A 16,430-nucleotide genomic window follows, 5' to 3' on the forward strand; every position below is an offset into this window, starting at 1 on the left:
AAGGCTGGCCTGAGCTTATCCAGGGTTCCAGGACAGTGTAGACTATACTGTGAAACCCTGTCTCAAAACAGACAGGGCAAGCACAGTAGCTCATGCCTTTAATCCCAGCATTCAGGGAGGCAGAGGCAGGCTGGTCTACATAGTGAGTTCCAGGACAGCCAGGGCTACACAGAGAAACCCTGTCTGAAAATAAAACAAAAGAAAAACCAGACGGACACACACCAAAACAACCAAGGGACTAGAAGGATGTCCCAGGGTTTAAGTACTTGCTGCTCTTGAAGAGGGCCCAGCACTTACGGAGGCTCACAATTGTCTCTAACTCCAGTTCCAGGGGATCTGAGGCCATCTTCTGGCCTCCACATGAACCATATACAGACACAATTTATATATTTATACATGCAGGGAAAACATAAAAAAATTCAAGATGCAAAAAAAAAAAAAAAAAAAAAAAAGTGTTTTGTTTTGTTTTTCCAGACAAGGATTCTCTTTGGAGCCTTGGCTGCCCTGGAACTCACTACTGTAGACCAGGCTGGCTTCGAACTCAGAGATGTGCCTGCCTTTGCCTCCCAGGTGCTGGGATTAAAGGTACGTGCTACCACAACTGGCTTTTTTTTTTTTTTTTTTTTTTAAGATTTATTTACCTGCATGCCCAAAAGAGGGCATCAGATCCCATTATAGATAGTTGCTGGGAATTGAACTCAGAACCTCTGGAAGAACAGCCAGTGCCTTTAAACACTGAGCCATCTCTGCAGAGTTTTGTTTGTTGAGTTGGAGTTTTTCTGTGTAGGTTGGCTGTCCTGAATTCGCTTTAAGGACCAGGCTGGCCTCAAACTCACAGCAATCCGCCTGCCTCCCAGGCGTGTGCCACCACACGGGCCCTACAGCTGGCATTTTAAAAGTTTTTGTTTTTAATAATAAACAGTTGGGCGTAGTGGTACATGCTTTTAATCGCAGCACTTCAGAGGCAGAGGTAGGCGGATCTCTGAGAGTTCGAGCCAGCCTGCTCTTACAGAGAGAGCTCGAGGACAGCCAGGGATACTCAGAGAAACCCTGTTTCTAATAACAAAACAAATATACAAAACAAAAGCCGGGCAGTGTGGTGCACGCCCTTAATCCCAGCACTCTGGAACTCTGGAGACAGCAGAAGGATTACTGGGTTGGAGGCCAGTCCCTGCCTCAAAAAAAAAAAAAAAAAAGAGAGAGAGAGAGGAGAAAGTCCGTTTGCGGGCTCAGACGCGTCCTGGGACTGACAATGGCTGGGTTTGGCCAAGTTCACGCCCGGCAAGCAGCGTGACGTCACAGAGCCCGGACTCTCCCGAGAATTTCCGGGCTGTTTTCCTTTCGCCACCAGGGACTTCCGAAACCCCGCCTCCCCGGCGACGTCAGCGCGGCGACCGGGTCCGTCTATAAAGGCAGTGCTGCGGGTGTTGACGCAGATTGACCCAGCTCTCAGCCGGCGGAAGATTACATGCGAGACCCCGCGCGATCCCGCTTCCCTTTGTCGGGACAGCCTGCGAGACTTCGCCCCGAGCCCCACGCGTGAGGGCGACATGAACGCGCTGGCTTTGCGACCAGGCCGGACCCGCGACCGCTTCTGTCAACCCGAGCCAGCCCTCCTGCCCCCGGGGTGACGTGCAGCCCGCCGGTACGTGGGGTCCGACAGAGCAGAGCCCAGGCCTAGACCCGTGGGTCCGGGAAGGTTGAGGTCTAGACTCTCCGATTAAAGGGAAGGGCCCTGGATGCTAGAACTGGAGTATCTGTGTGAGCCGAGGGAAGGACTCCAGGAGGAGTGCCTTGGGTAGACAGGAGACGGTGTTAGGGGCAAAGGGTCCGTAGAAGCCAGGCTCGTAGAGGTCTGAGGAGGCCTGAGTTGAAGAAAGGGGTTAGAGGGTTGGGCTCTTGGTTCTAAGGATGTAGGTGTTGAGAGAGTAGAACCAGGTGATGGAGGCGGGTGTGAGCAGTGTTCTTAGGAATTTGAGGCTGGCATCCACGTGATGCTGCTGTGACTGTTTATGTTACGATGACTCAGGGTTGTGACCCGATACTGTTTTCAGAGTGACTTCTAAACGATTTCCCCCTTTTCTAGCCCAAACACATGGCCCCAAGCCCAAGACCCCAACATACCCTGCCCTGGAGGGATGTTCACTCCTTCCACCTCCTGTCTCCACTGATGGGCTTCCTCAGCCGGGCCTGGAGCCGCCTGAGGGGCCCGGAAGTCCCAGAGCCCTGGCTGGCACTAACAGGAGCAGATCAGAGAGAGGCCAGCTCTCCGCTGACATCTCCCCTTGTCTCCGGGAACCACCTCCCTCAGGGGGAGGCTGAAGAGAGTGGGGAAGCTGAAGGCAGTGTAGCAGCCCAGGGGCCCTGCCTTGATGTGGAAGACACCAGTTCCCCTCCCGAAACTTGGGGACTTTCAAAGAGTGACAACCATGAAAAGCGACATCCAGCTGGCCTGCCTGTACTCCATCCCCCTGGCCTGCAGGGAGCTGATAAGAGCCTTGGGGGGGTGGTGGCTAAAGAAGAGGGAGTGACTGAGCTGCCTTATCCCACATCACACCCGGAGGGTTGTCCAGCCGAGGATGAGGAGGATGGAGAAACTGTGAAGAAGGCTTTCCAAGCCTCTGCTGCTTACTTGCCTCCAGGATACAAACCCAGAACTTCTTCCTGTTGCCCAGGGGAGGCAGAACAGCGAGCCACGGAGGAAAAAGGAACAGAAAATAAAGCTGACCCCCCCAACTCTCCTCCTTCAGGTGCCAACTCCAGAGCCTGGGAAGACTGCTTGAGAGAGGCTCCTAAGCAGCAAGGGCAAGCCAACCCAGAGCCACACAGGACAGGGCAGGGTCAGCCTCATCAGAATGAAGAGGGAAAAGCTGAGGCCTCATCCTTGGCTGTCTGTGCTGGGAATGCCCTCCTGAAGGCCTGGGGGCACCCCCCAGGAGAGGACACAGAGGAAGATGACAGTGACTGGGGACCAGCTGAGGAAGATGGCACCCAGAGCCACGCCACCCCGCATACAAGTGCCCTCCTGAAGGCCTGGGTGTATCGTCCGGGAGAGGACACAGAGGAAGATGACAGCGACTGGGGACCTACTGAGGACGACGGAGACCAGAGCCATGCTGCCCCGCATGCAAGTGCCCTCCTGAAGGCCTGGGTGTATCGTCCAGGAGAGGACACAGAGGAAGACAGTGATTTGGAATCAGCAGACCAGACCTGTGCCACCCCACATACAAGTGCCCTCCTGAAGGCCTGGGTGTATCATCCGGGAGAGGACACAGAGGAAGATGACAGCGACTGGGGACCGACTGAGGAGGACGGAGACCAGAGCCATGCTGCCCTGCATGCAAGTGCCCTCCTGAAGGCCTGGGTGTATCACCCAGGAGAGGACACAGAGGAGGAGGAGGAGGACAATGAGAGTGTGGTCCCAGATGATTCAGGAACAGCTGACTCAGGCAGGAGCCCCTACCTTCAGGCCCAGCACTGTCTACCAGGAGAAAAGACACAAAGATGTGAGGGAGGAGAGCACTCTCCCTTCCAGGTGGCCTTCTATTTACCTGGAGAGACGCCACCACCACCTTGGGCTGCTCCTAAGCTGCCCCTTCGACTGCAAAGGAGACTCAGTGTGTTCAAGGCACCCACCCGGGATCAGGACCCCGAGACTCCTCTGAAGGCCCGAAAGGTGAGTGTGAGGAACCTGGTTTCACTTTGCAGCACAGGGACTTAAGTCCTGGGATTACAGTAGGATTCCACACTACCAACCCCCCTTCCCCTTTCTTCTATAATTTACACAAAGGGCCTAGACTCTGAGTCAGGAGGAGAAGGGGTGGCCGAGACCGGGAAATCCCTAAGGAAGTTGTGCTGGAGGTGTGGACGCCAGGGAGCCTTGTGTTGCAGCTTCTTGCATAGGAACTCTGCTGGGGAGGCTGTGTTCACCCTGTTGCAATCTCCTGTAAGAGGCAGGAAGAGTGGTAGTTGTGGCTTACAGTAGTCCATCTGTGTCAGAGGGACAGTCAGCAGGCAGGTGACCAAATGCCAAGCATTTTTGCGTGACTAATTTTTATTTCTTGTCCCCACCCGTCTGTCCCCAGGTACATTTCTCCGAGAAAATCACGGTCCACTTCCTTGCTGTCTGGGCAGGGCCAGCCCAGGCTGCCCGTCGTGGTCCTTGGGAGCAGCTCGCACGAGATCGAAGCCGCTTTGCCCGCCGCATTGCCCAGGCAGAGGAGAAACTGGGTCCTTACCTTACTCCCGCCTTTCGGGCCAGAGCGTGGGCACGCCTTAGAAACACGCCCCTTCCTCTGGCCCTCTCACCTCCTCCACCGCAGCGGCCTTGCTCCTCCCCTGGGGCCACGCCCTCCCCCCTTCCCCTTGAAGCCTCCCCTCCCAGTAGTCTGGACCTCGGTGGGAGGCGTGGCTAAGTCCAAGTCCTGTCCTGTTATTTATTTATTTTTAATAAGAAATAAAGCCTTTTGATTTGTAGTGATCAAGTCTAAGTGTGCATTGATGACTTCAAGGGAGGCTAAAAATGAGTTCTGTGTCCAAACACTGAGTCCTGGAAAGCCGAGCCAGGAGGATTGGCTTGAGTTCCAGGCTATCTCGAAAACTAGAAGGGACAAAGGAAGGTGGTAGATAGCAAGGTACGACGACATGTGAAAATGTTATAACGAAGCCCATTTATTTTGTACATTAACTAAAAAAATTATTTTAAAGATTTATTATTAAAAGACAAGGCCAGGCTTGTCATCCCAGTACTTCGGAGGTGGAAGCAACAGATGTTCAAAGCCAGCCTCAGCTACATAGCTGTTGGAGACCAGACTGAGTTTCAAAAAACTAAAAAAGAAAGGAGGAGACATAGAGTGAAGCTTTCTCCAAAGCACAGGACAGAGTTGGTGAGGGATGGTAATTTTATTCAGTTACTCACAGGCCAGTTTCCCATCGAAACTGGATAAACAGATGGCGAAGGCTTGGAGCGGGCAAAGAGGATATCGGAAATCCATAGTGAATATGTTTGGGGCCACACGGCCGAACTGGAGCACCAGGTGGTCCGCTGAGGAGGAAACCAGGAACCAGGGCTTAGTCAAACTCCACGCCGCCGCGCGGCTGTCCCTTACCAAGCTAGGAAACTACATCTCCCAGTAGGCCGTGCGCCAGCGAGGTACCCGCCCCGCGTAGTTCTAGTGACCACTTCCGCCCCCAACCCAGGTCTTCGGGTTGCTAGGAGCTCACGTTCATCCGGGTGCACTATCTGAAAGTTCTTGACCGAAGCACGAGTGACGCGGCCGTGAAAATTGAGTACGTATGCGCCGCTCTCGTCGCTCCATGATGGGGCCTTGTTCTGCAGTAGGAGCAGCCCTTGTCTAGCGCCCTTTTGTAGGCGACTCAATATCGAATCCTGATCCTTGAAGATACAGTAGGGGCATTGTTGGTTAGCCCACCCCTAGCTTGATTTTTAGCCCAGATGCATATATTGTTTGAGACTCAGTGTCTTTAGGTTGCCAGGTTTACCTTGTTTATTTTGTTTCTTGAGACAGGGTTTCTCTGTGTAGCCCCAGCTGTCCTGGAACTCACTCTGTAGTGGCCCCGAACTCACAGAGATCCGCCTGCCTCAGCCTCCCAAGTGCTGGGATTAATTTTTTCATGTTTTTAAATTTTATTTATTTATTTATTCACTTTATATTCCGATCGTAGCCTCCCTTCCCTCTCCTTCTGGTCTCACTCTCCCTCTTCCCCACATCACCACACCCCTTCTCAGATAAGGGGAGCTCCCTTTTTCCCTGTAGCCTGATAAGGCAGCCTCGCTGAGGGGAAAGTGAGCAAAAAGCAGGCAACAGAGTCCATGTCCAGGTCAGCCCCTGCTCCCCTCACTAGGGAACCCACATGACCTGAGATGTCCTCCGGCTACATCTGTGTAGGGGCCTAGGTCCAGAACAGGCTTGATCCTTGGTTGGTGCTTCAGCCTCAGCAAGCCCCTCTGGGCCCTCAATAGTTGGTTCTGTTGGTCTTCCTGTGGAGCTCCCATCTTCTCCCTTCTAACCTTCACCCACTCCTTCCACAAGTCTCTCTGTGTTTGGCTGTGCGTCTCAGACAAGGTCTCTGTAGCCCTGGCTGGCCTAGAACTCGATATTTAGAAAAGGCTAACCTCCAGCTCAGGTGGTCTGCCTTTCCTTTCCCTCTGGGAAATCCATGCTATTAACCACTGAGCGACTTCCTGAGGTGGCAGTCATTCACGTTTCCCATGTGATCTGTGAACCTTTGCCCCATGTCCAGATCTGTAATGGCGTTCCCTAACTCATTCTCCTCTCTCAGCACTGAGATTCCCAACCTTCAAGACTCACATTTTGTGGCTGGACTTTCATCCTCTGCTTCCGGCTGTCCATTCCTGGAAGGATCACAGTCATTTTCCGAGGCCCCCGGAATCCCAGGACGTTGGTCTCCTGGGAGGATAGATTAGATTATACTCCAGTTGGCCTGGCTCCTATGCCTTCTTACCTGTCGGCACCTCCATTCATCTCCACCTAGCCAGGGTACTTACATAACAGACAACTCCCAGCTCCTCTCTGATCCGGGCACTGTCTGGAATCCAGTAGCTGCGCTCAGGGTTCACCCCGTTATCAAAGATGGTGAATTTCGTGCCCAAGACATTGGATCTGCCCCAGGAGGGCAATGGACAGAGTAATAACCATGACACCAATCATTACTCTTAAATGTTTTCTCAAACCCATCCTTCTAAGCAAAAATCACAGTCCCAGATCTGAGTCTTTGGTGTTATTCAAGCCTCCTGCACCAACTTCTTAGGAACCCTCTTCTATCTGGGAGATAAGAACTCACACTGTAGACCTCTTTCCCCACAGTAACTGAGGGGGCCAAGCCCTCAGAAAAGCTATACATCTTAAATGCTGGCCTGTTTTCATGGCATCCAAAGCTTTCATCTTTTTCCTTCCCAGCTGTGGAACTAAAACCTACAGAACTACAAAACCCATCAGGCTTGCTAGTGCAGGTACTATGTTGTGTTCTGAGGCCTGTTGGGAAGTGTAGTCCATTTGCCTGTCTCCTGCCTTCCTGCCACATGCTAACAGCACCACAGAGCAAGAAGGTGTCGCCTACCTAACTTTGCCTACAAAGTTGTTCCCGTTGCGAGACATGTCTTTGGGGTCCAGGGAGATGAGGTAATTGGACGTTTTGCTTCTTTTCCTTTTACGCCCAGCCAGAAGGAAATGCTGCAGATCAGAGGAACAGACTTCAGGATTGATTTCTGACACGTGTCTAGAGCCAGGGTCCTGAAGACAGCTGTGAATTCGGGAAAGGCTCTTTCTGGAGGAGATGGAGGCCACACTGGGAGGAGGAGACCGGGAGGGGTGTGGCTTAGCTGCAGAAGGGAACTGCTTTGAGGGCCTGGTCTCTACCAGAGTGGGGCTTGTCTGCAAAGAAGACTGAGTTGGGGAGGCCAAAGGGGCTCCTGATCTCAAAGGGGAGTGAAGTGTGGTAGATAGGGACTAACTCTGCAGTGCAAAAGGCTTGCTGTAGGGTGGGGAGGACCCAGGCCGCTATGCTCTGAAGTGTGAGGTTCTGAACTGGGCAGGGCTTGGAACTGACAAGTCCTATGTGACACAGGCCTGAGTCCAGAAAAATCTTTTTATTGAAAGGGTCTCATGTTGTTGCCCTGGCTGGCCTGGAACTCGGTTTTTAGACAGGTCTGGCCTCCTACTCAGAGGTCCAGCTTCCTCCCTTACCAAGTACAGGGGATTAAAGGCATGGACCACCACCATCTGGCTCTTTACGTTTTTTGAAACAGGGCCTCATGTTAGGTCAGGAGGTTGGCCTTAAACTCCTCCTTTATAGTCAAGGCTGACTTTCCTCTTCTAATCCTCCCTGCCTCCATTTCCCAAGTTTAGGACTGTAGCTGTACGCTGCCACATCTGGCTCCAGAAAAGGTAACCAAAAAGGGGACACATTCCTGGAAGCTGGGACTCTTATCTGTCCCCTCCGCTCTGAGGCCTACCCACCCCCAAGGGGCTGAAGCGTACTGCCACACCATCCTCCGCCTCCAGGTAGAGGTAGTAGGAAGGGAACATGCCCTTGTCCATGCCATGCTTGTTTCGAACGATGCGGCACTGCACCATGTGGTCCCAGGGCGCGGGGAGCAGCACGTAGGCCTCCATGTCCTCCCCGAGGCGAGGGCCCGGAGTGCGGGGCAGCGGGCAGGCCACGTTCCAAGAACTGTGGTTGCTTGTGTCACCATTGCCTTGCAAGACCTTGGATGCCACTGGGCTGTTGTTTGTCCCCGTAGACTCTGTGCTGTCTTTCTTCTCAGGGTCTTCATCCTAGCTCAAGTGTAAATCAAAAAGTTGAGGGCAGTGAGGCTCAGCCTCACAGACTGGTTGGCTTATTCCAGCTCAGGGATAACCTTTGAAGACCCATGGCTTCTTGTCAGTTAAGCCTGGCAGCTAACCCACATGACCCAGCTGGCACGTGTCTGGCTTGTGACCTCATCAGTTCCATACCCACGTATCCATACACTCACTGAACAACCTATGAGAGACCGTTACTCTGGAACATATAAACCCAGAGCGCCTGGCAAAGCATGCCAGTAAGGTGGCTGGGGCAGTGCTGAGCGCTGCGTGAGGGGCTCAAATGTGGTAAGAGTGCTTGTCTGACAAGCATGATACCATATTGATGACAAAAATGACCCTTCCAAATAACTCTTTGTAGTCTCTGTAAGTCAGTATTTGTCCATGAGGTATCTTTTAGGGGAGAGAGTTTCCCTATGTAGCCCAGGTTGGCCTTGAACTCCCAGCTCCTCTGTCTGCCCCGTTATATATACAAGCATGCACCACCATGCCACAGGCTTTCACCTTGCTTGTTGCTACATCACTCAAAATGCCCTGCAGATTGGGCTGCAGATTTCTAGCACCACCCTACCCCAACGCCAGAGGCTGGTCTTCCTGTTTCTATATTATTTTTCGCTGTGCTTCCTTCCATCTTGCAAGATGCCACATCTCCATGAATCCTATCAGAGTTCACTATAGGGGCTGGGTCCGGACTGGGTGCCTGCTGTTCAACTCTGGCATCCTTGGTTTCAACTTCTTCCTCTTCACTGATCCCTAAGGGGTAGAAGCAGCTACAGGTCAGGACATCTGGGTCCCAGTTAGGAGAGGAGGATTGTCAGCTTGATAAGAACTCGAGTTCTTGGCTGCTTACCTGTTCTTCCACTGGCCAGATTCTCTGCACTGTGTATGCACATGGGGTCCACAGGGACTGAAACCTGCTGCCTGATCTCCCTGAGGACCCACGGGGAGAGGCCAGAGGCAGCATCTCCCTGTGGATCCCTGGCTGGCATGAAACTGGATTTGTAGACTGGGCTTGCTTTGAACTCAGGTTTACCTGCCTTTGCCTCCCCAGTGCTGGGATGTGTCACAGTTCCTGGCTCCCCCCCAAAAGAATAAGCAAGTGAAATGAAGGGCTGGACAGATTAAACAGTCAAGGGGTGCATATTGTTCTTTTCAAGAGTCAGTTTAGTTCCCAGCACTCAAATTCGGTGGCTCATAAATGCCTTTAACTCCAGCTCCAGTGGGCCTGACTTTCTCTTCTGGCCTCTGTGGACTACTCACATCCACAAACACAAACGCAGGAGCGCGCGCACACGCGCGCACACACGCACGCACACACACGCACACACACGCACACACACACACACATCACATCACATATGAATAACTAAAAAAGAATTAAAAATAAATAATCTGGGTGTGGTGCAACACACCTTTAATCCCAGCACACAAGGAGGGAGAGGCCAGTGGATCTCTTGTGAGGTCAAGTCCAGTCAAGGCTACATAGAGAAAGACCCTCTTCCCACCCAAAATTGATTAAAATAAATATATTTGATGTGGTGATTGTTTTCCAGTTGAATACACAATAACAGACTAGACACCTTGACAGATGAATTGTGAGGCCAATGAATTATGACATCTCATATAAAGCTGTTAACCAAAGCTAGGATGACAGCTTATATGAAACCACGGGACAGATTTCACTCCCATCCCCGAAATTACCAGGCCCTGGGGAGGCCAACCAGCCCCTGCGTCGGTTTGCCAGGTGAGTCTTGGGAGGTCGGGGGATGACCGGAGTATCCTCCATGGTCACTTCCTCCACATCCGAATCGGAGCTGTCTGGGAGCCAGCAGAGATGGCGGACCGCAGGGCCATTGCCCCGAGTGTACACTGAAGAAAAAGAGTTTCAGATTTGAGATCCTTTGGTGCAAGAAGAGGGGCCCTGGTACCTGACTGCAACACGACTGTGAGGGGTACGGGGTGGGGGCATGTTCTGGGTTACCTGCTCCTCTGGGTGACAGCAGTGGGGCCCGCTCGCCACTACCATCTCCGACGTAGCTCATGGTGACCAGGGCACTGTGGGCCCCAGAGGGCAGATGAGCCTGTGGTACGTTCTCCTGGAGAAAAGGGTTCCCAAAGACTGGGAGAAAGTGCAGAGAGGCCCGCTTGAAAAGGATCTACAGGGCAAGGCAGAAAGTCTGCCTCAAACCCTGCACTACAGAGCAAGTTCCAGTATACCCTGCGCTACAGCATGAGACTCACCTCCCCACCCCCAACCCGAAACTCAGTAGCAAGGCAGCCAGCATTGCCTGGCTGTCGTCCTAGGTTTGCTCCTTATTACCAAAAGAAAACTGTGAAATCTCTGCGCTACCAGTTCTCCCAGACTTTACTGAGTTCTGACAAACCCAGTCACCGTATTCTCTGGGGTTTGGCCCTCCAGTTGCTCTCTGCTCTGCCTAGGTACTGTCACAGGGCGGGATAATCTCAAAGGCCTAGCTTCATAGAAATGGCTTCTAAGAAACTCAGTCCTCTGCCCAGGGATCCAGGAAGCCCCACCCCTGTTCCCTCATAAAGCCCCACACTCAAGTAGGCCACGCCCCTCTCTCCCACCTTATGCTCCACTCCTTGGTGCACTTAGACCCCGCCCCGACATGTTGTAAGCCAGTCCGACAGTCCCTTCCCCTACCTAACACCTGGTCCTAAGCTCCACCCCTCTGAGTCCCCCAGGCTCTGCCCTGATACGTCACAGGCCTGACCCTCAGCCCCATCTCTAGCCTCAAAGAGGATCCCTTATTGATTCCCCACCGCTGATGCAATTAGGACACTTCCTGACATCCCCTAGACCCCTGGGCCTCACTAGATCCCCCCTCCAGTGTTCACTAGGCCTTGCCCCTAGCCTCCATAAACCCCCTCCAGCAGACCAAGTCCCCAGCCGCTGTCACTCTGGAAGCGCTCGTCCCCACGCCTGGGTCGCCGGTGCCTCAGGGAAGCATCAGGATTGGCCTGAACCATGAGGGGCTCCTGGCGTTTCCTGCGCTGCTTCTTCTCAAATAGCTGTCGCTGCAGAAGCAAGGGGGGACGTGAAGTGGGGACAGAAACCAGACAGGTAGAAAGGAGCGAGCTTGGCTCGGAGAATCTGGGTACCCTTCCTCCACTGGAGTCCAAGGTACCCAGGCTCCCAGTCCCTCCAGTCCTTTCCCTCAGATCTGATCTACCTCCGCCTCCTCAAGAACTCTACAACTTTTGTTTCTTAACATTTTCCTCAGCCTGGGTTGCCATCCTGGCAGAGGTGTGAGGATTGCAATTTCCAGGCCTGCCTAGACAACTTAGTGAGTCCCTGTTTCAAAATACAAAAGCAGCTATAAAGGCTCACGTCTGTAGTAAATCTAGTATTGGGGGAAGTAAAAGAGGACGGAAGCAAATATGAGGTCAGCACAGGCTAGAGTGAGGCCATCTTGAAACAAAACAAAACCCCAGACTCATTAGGGCCTGGGAGATGGCTCACTGGGTAAAGGGACTTGCTATTGTATCAAGCCTGACAACCTGAATGTAAGTCCTGGGATCTACTTTGTCAAGGGGAGAACCAGTTTCAGCAAATTGTCTCTGCCTACATGCCATGGTCTCGAAGCTGAATTCCTATTTTCTGTGAAGTTCAGAGGGAAAAAAAGGTGGGGCTGGGGGCTCTCAACAACCTTCTGGGGAGACTGGGAAGGTAGGGGAGTGGGATTCCTGGCCTCACCTGTTGTTCCAGCTTCTGCAGCCTCACGCCGGAAAACTCATCCTCCAAGGTGCTGAAAGAAACACAGGCTGGTGGCCACAGCCAGCAGAACAGCTTGTCTGGTCAGGAGCCCCTCCCCTTGACCAAATTGGGTTCTAAGCACCTCTGATGTCACAGTGGGGCGGGACCTGAGCTTTCTAGGTCAGTTATGACACTCATATCCCAGGGCCGCCCCCTCCCCTTTAGGACCCAAGCAGAGACCCCAGGATCATGGTATCTTGGGAGACTCAGAGGTCCAGGTCCTCTCACAGCCTAAGCATTTTCACCTGTACCCCTTTCCAAAGAGCCTGAGAGTACAGGCCCCTCCCCCCACCTTCCTACAAAGTTGATGGTGTTGAGCCTGAAGACAAAGTTTGAGGCCGAAGCTGAACGTGTCCCTGTGGAGTGCGAGTTCTCCTCCCACACCCACTGCCCATCAGGTTTCCCACTCACTCTTTCTTCCACGGTTCATTTTCCTGAGACGTTCTAGAGGATTAGGAAGGCACAATCAAGACCCAGGTCCCACATCTCAGTAGAGACCACCCTCTAATACCCGACCTCAGCCTTCATTTTTCTTTTGATCCCTAGCAACCCAAATCCCAATTCCTACCTGAGACTTAGTAGCCTGTCTCGAGCTCTAAGTGCTACTGGGAGCGCAAAGATCCAGTCTCTCTTCCAAGTATCTAAGGCTTCTAAGTATTGGGACTGGAGGCTCAGGGCCACAAAACCCAAACCCTCCGCATCCACCTGTCTGGAATCCCAGAGGCGCCCACCCCTTCCTAGTGCCAGCTTGGAGCTCTCACGGCCTTGCCGCGAAGCCGGAACTCTATAAACATATCCAGACATTCTCGGGAAAGGGGATTCCCACAGGTACTTGCCCTCTTTTGGGCCCTCTTGGCCCCTCACGGTCCATGTCCAACAGAGTAATGCCTGAGACCACTGAGGCAGACGGATCCCTTGTTCTGGGAGTTCTAAATTGGAACCGCAAGTCAACGTTCCTTAAAGGGACCCGAGAGTGTCACCTAGCAATATAGTTCTACAGGCAGACATTTAAGAAATGTCTAAGGTCAAGGCGTTATGCCTGCAATTTCAGCACTTGGGAGGTGGAGGCAAGAGTGCCGGGAGTTGAAAGCATTCCTCTTCTTCGAAGATGCACAAAAGAATTTCTCAATTAAAAATAAAAAATAAAATAAGTATAAAAAGAGAGGCTGGGAGTCGTGGTATCTGCTATTAAACTCGGCACTTGGGAGTCAGAGGCAGAGGATTTCTGCGACCTCGGGGCCAACCTGGTGTACACAGAATTCTATCTAGGGCTACGTAGTAAGACCCTGTCTAAAAAATAATGATAGTACGCTATGCCGTTGCCCACCACTTGCAGGAATTTGTGGAGCGAAAATAAACGAGAGAACTACAACTCCCAGGGTACACAGCGGCAAGATGCCCGCAGAAGTTGTTTCCCCCCGACCCCCATCCTCCGGCATGCAGAGCTTTGAGTTTTATTTGAAAACGACGCAGGAAATGTTACGCTGAAGAATGTGAGCTTCCGAGAAGCAGAAGAGATTTTTCTAAAGTAAGGGAACCTCATCGGAAAGAGGTGGGGCCGGTAACGCGGGCGGAAGCTCGGGAGCCAGCGTGGACCAATCAGTATTCTGGGGACCGGCCTTCTGCGGGTGGAAAAGTGGGCGTGACTTAGGAGGGAAAGCACCAGAAACCGAGCGGAGGTCCCAGCCTGGGAAAACGCCCTCTGCGCCAGCGGAGGTGAGGGGCGTTCAGAGGCGGAGGGCGGAGGGCCGGAGCTCGGGAAACGCCGCGGGGTGTCAGGTCTTGGCGGTCCCGTGAGAAGGGGAGGCTAGGGGTCTGGAATCTCGGCCCCAGGGAGGATTCCCTGCTTTGAAGGAGCCAGGATGAGGGTCTGCGGATTGCGCCCCAGGAAAGGGAGGCTGGAGGCCTGGCATCCAGGGTTTCAGGTGACGAAACGCTTAGAGTTCATTTTTGCAAATGGAGATGGCACTGAGGATAGCGTGCACACTCCTTTACCCAACCGGACCCGGGTGGGAACATCCTTAGCCAGGGGTAATAATGCACGCCTGTATTTCTAGAGCTTGGGAGGGGGAGGCAGAAAGGTCAGGAATACAAGGCCAACCTAGGCTACCTAACACGTCTCAAAGCAAACGTAGAACTAATTTTCCATCTCTCCGCACAGACCAGCCACGATGCCTACCTCTGTGCCCCGCGGGACCCCTTTCCTTCTCCTATCACCTCTACTGATGCTGTCTGCTGTGCTGGCGGTGCCGGTGGACCGTGTGGCACCTCATCAAGAAGACAGCCAGGCCACTGAGAGCCCGGTGAGTATGCCTGCCCTGTGCCCCGGCGTGTGTGCAGTGGTGCGGTGAGGCGCTTGCCATCTCCAGGCCCTGGTGAAAACTCCCAGCGGAGGCTTGTGGATTACCTGCCTTCCTTTGCAGTAATGAGTTGGTAAAATAAAGAAGCAGAGCTGGCGGTACCAGCCTTTGAGTTGTGGAGATCAAGGCAGACCCCAAATGAAAACCCGTGTCACTTCCTCACCTAAACCCCTCCTTAAGACCCTCCTTAACAAGGAATGGAGAAAACCAGAAGAAAAACTACTTTTCCCAGTGGCATGCTACTGCCTAGTGGGTATTCCTGCTTCATAGAGCTCTTGGGAGGTGCAGTTAAAATGGGAAAAGGACACCGGAACTGCTGATTTATTCATTCCAACTAACGTCTATTGAATCCTGTGAAACCTTTGCTTTTACTACTAGAGCGGGGAAGTTCAAACTCCAAGTACCTGACTTCTGGCCTGATTCTTCTCTAGTTCTCCCTAGCAATGCAAGCTGTTGCTGCCTCCTGAGACAGGTAGTTCTATGCTTCTGTGTGGCAGGGCCTCCTGGAAGATGATAGTACTCTACTCTGTGAAGCCTGAATAATATTTTATTAGAGTTTCAGAAAAAAAAAAATAGTAGAGCAGATAAGCTGTGAGTCTTTGCAGGCTCCTGGGGGAGGGAGAGGGAAGAGAAAGCAGCCTTTTGAGGTAGGGTAGAAGAAGACAGGTTGAGCAGCGTGGTCATTAAGCAGATGTATGCACAGGAGGGGTTCTGAGACACTAAGAGTGCCTTGGGTGTTGGGACAACAAGCACACTTAGGATTTTGGCTGATACCCAGGTAATGGAAGGAAGGAAACATTATGCTTTTGAATGAGAATTCTGAAAAGTGGCAGGTTCAACAGTGAAAATCTGCCAACAGCTGCATCCAGGGAGGGGCTTCAGACCTGGAAGTACATTATTTGATTAAGAAGATAGCCATGACTCCTATCCCTTAGCATGGTTTGAGGTGAATCAGCTTTCTTGAGCAGTAGGCTCTTAGTCACATGACTGACAGGTCTCCTTGGAAGGACTCTTAAGGGAGGTAACAATAATAGTATATAATATTTTGGGCTATTTAGACCAAATCCAGATTCTATTCTTTTGACCAAGAGGAAGTAGCTTCCCTTTAATGGGCCTCAACAAAGGTCTGGTATCCTCCTTCTCATAAGGTATTTTAAATTTTAAGGAGACGAAAAGCTGATTATGAAGGAGGGGTTTATCCTCAGTGACCCTTAAGCCTGCCTATGCTATAACCCCCATCCAGAGTCGAGACCCGAAAGCTGGGTGCATGTCTGTAATCCCAGCACTCAGGGAGGCAGAGGCAGATGGTATAGTGAGATTGAAGCTAGCCTGGTCCACAAAGTGAGTCCAGGGTAGCCAAGGCTACACAGAAAGACTCTTTTTAGAGTTGAGACTCTAAAAACATTAAGGAGGTTTAGTGGTTAAGTCTTGAATTATCTGCCTACTTATAGCTGAGGTGGGAGTTCCACTCATGATGACTTTCAGGCTGTGGAGTAAGATCCAAGGGGACCAGTTAGATGGAATTAGACTGTCTTAGAATCATCTGAAGGTGGATCCACTGGAAAGGACTGAAGATAAGATTAAGATCGGAGCTCAAAATAAAATATCCAAAGATTAATAGGATCATCCCCTAGACTATAATAGACATAAGCCATTTCTGCCATGACGATCCATAGATTTAATTGCAAAGCTGTTTGCATGGTGGGGCCGGTGAGATGGTTCAGTTGGTTAAAGGTACTAGTTTGCCAAGCCAGGCTGTGTTCAGTCCCTGGGACCCACATGGTGAAAGGAGAAAACCAAAACCTCCAAGGTGTCCTCTGACTTCCACGTGGGCCAGCCTGGTCTCTGTTTCCAAAAAAGGCATGGTGGTATCTGGCCTATTTCCAATCTAATTTTGTACATCTTGTAAAGCAAAGGTGAAGTTAGCAGAATTACTCCCCCCCCCCC

At 52.1% G+C, this 16,430-nt stretch overlaps 3 protein-coding genes across 4 annotated transcripts in view; 2 read left to right on the plus strand and 1 right to left on the minus strand.

Moving 5' to 3' along the window:
- Positions 1–1,435: 1,435 nt before the first annotated feature.
- Ppp1r15a (protein phosphatase 1 regulatory subunit 15A) lies at positions 1,436–4,480 on the plus strand. Its single transcript, XM_055613508.1, has 3 exons — positions 1,436–1,645; positions 2,087–3,676; positions 4,086–4,480. The coding sequence occupies exons 2-3, from the start codon at positions 2,096–2,098 to the stop codon at positions 4,413–4,415; spliced, it is 1,911 nt and encodes a 636-aa protein (XP_055469483.1). The 5' UTR covers positions 1,436–1,645; positions 2,087–2,095; the 3' UTR covers positions 4,416–4,480.
- Positions 4,481–4,771: 291 nt separating this feature from the next.
- Tulp2 (TUB like protein 2) lies at positions 4,772–12,994 on the minus strand. The gene is made up of 14 exons (XM_055613636.1): positions 12,960–12,994; positions 12,535–12,567; positions 12,064–12,115; positions 11,246–11,384; positions 10,327–10,464; positions 10,047–10,214; positions 8,917–9,098; positions 8,022–8,318; positions 7,102–7,214; positions 6,530–6,644; positions 6,333–6,431; positions 5,224–5,395; positions 4,919–5,044; positions 4,772–4,827 (listed from the first exon to the last, which is right to left on the minus strand). The coding sequence occupies exons 1-14, from the start codon at positions 12,992–12,994 to the stop codon at positions 4,820–4,822; spliced, it is 1,677 nt and encodes a 558-aa protein (XP_055469611.1). The 3' UTR covers positions 4,772–4,819.
- A 571-nt stretch (positions 12,995–13,565) lies between these two features.
- Nucb1 (nucleobindin 1) overlaps positions 13,566–16,430 on the plus strand; it is an 18,620-nt gene continuing 15,755 nt past the window's right edge. The window contains exons 1-2 of one of the 2 annotated variants that reach the window (XM_055613638.1): positions 13,566–13,651; positions 14,285–14,426. In XM_055613638.1, coding sequence (XP_055469613.1) covers positions 14,295–14,426 — 132 coding nt within the window. In that variant the 5' untranslated portion in view covers positions 13,566–13,651; positions 14,285–14,294. Of the gene's footprint in view, positions 13,652–13,744; positions 13,840–14,284; positions 14,427–16,430 lie in introns of those variants that run through there. The other variant, XM_055613637.1, reaches the window with a different exon arrangement.

Source organism: Psammomys obesus, unplaced genomic scaffold (genome assembly GCF_907164565.1).
Source record: "Psammomys obesus unplaced genomic scaffold, mPsaObe1.curated_primary_1811, whole genome shotgun sequence".
Classification (NCBI taxonomy): domain Eukaryota; kingdom Metazoa; phylum Chordata; class Mammalia; order Rodentia; family Muridae; genus Psammomys; species Psammomys obesus.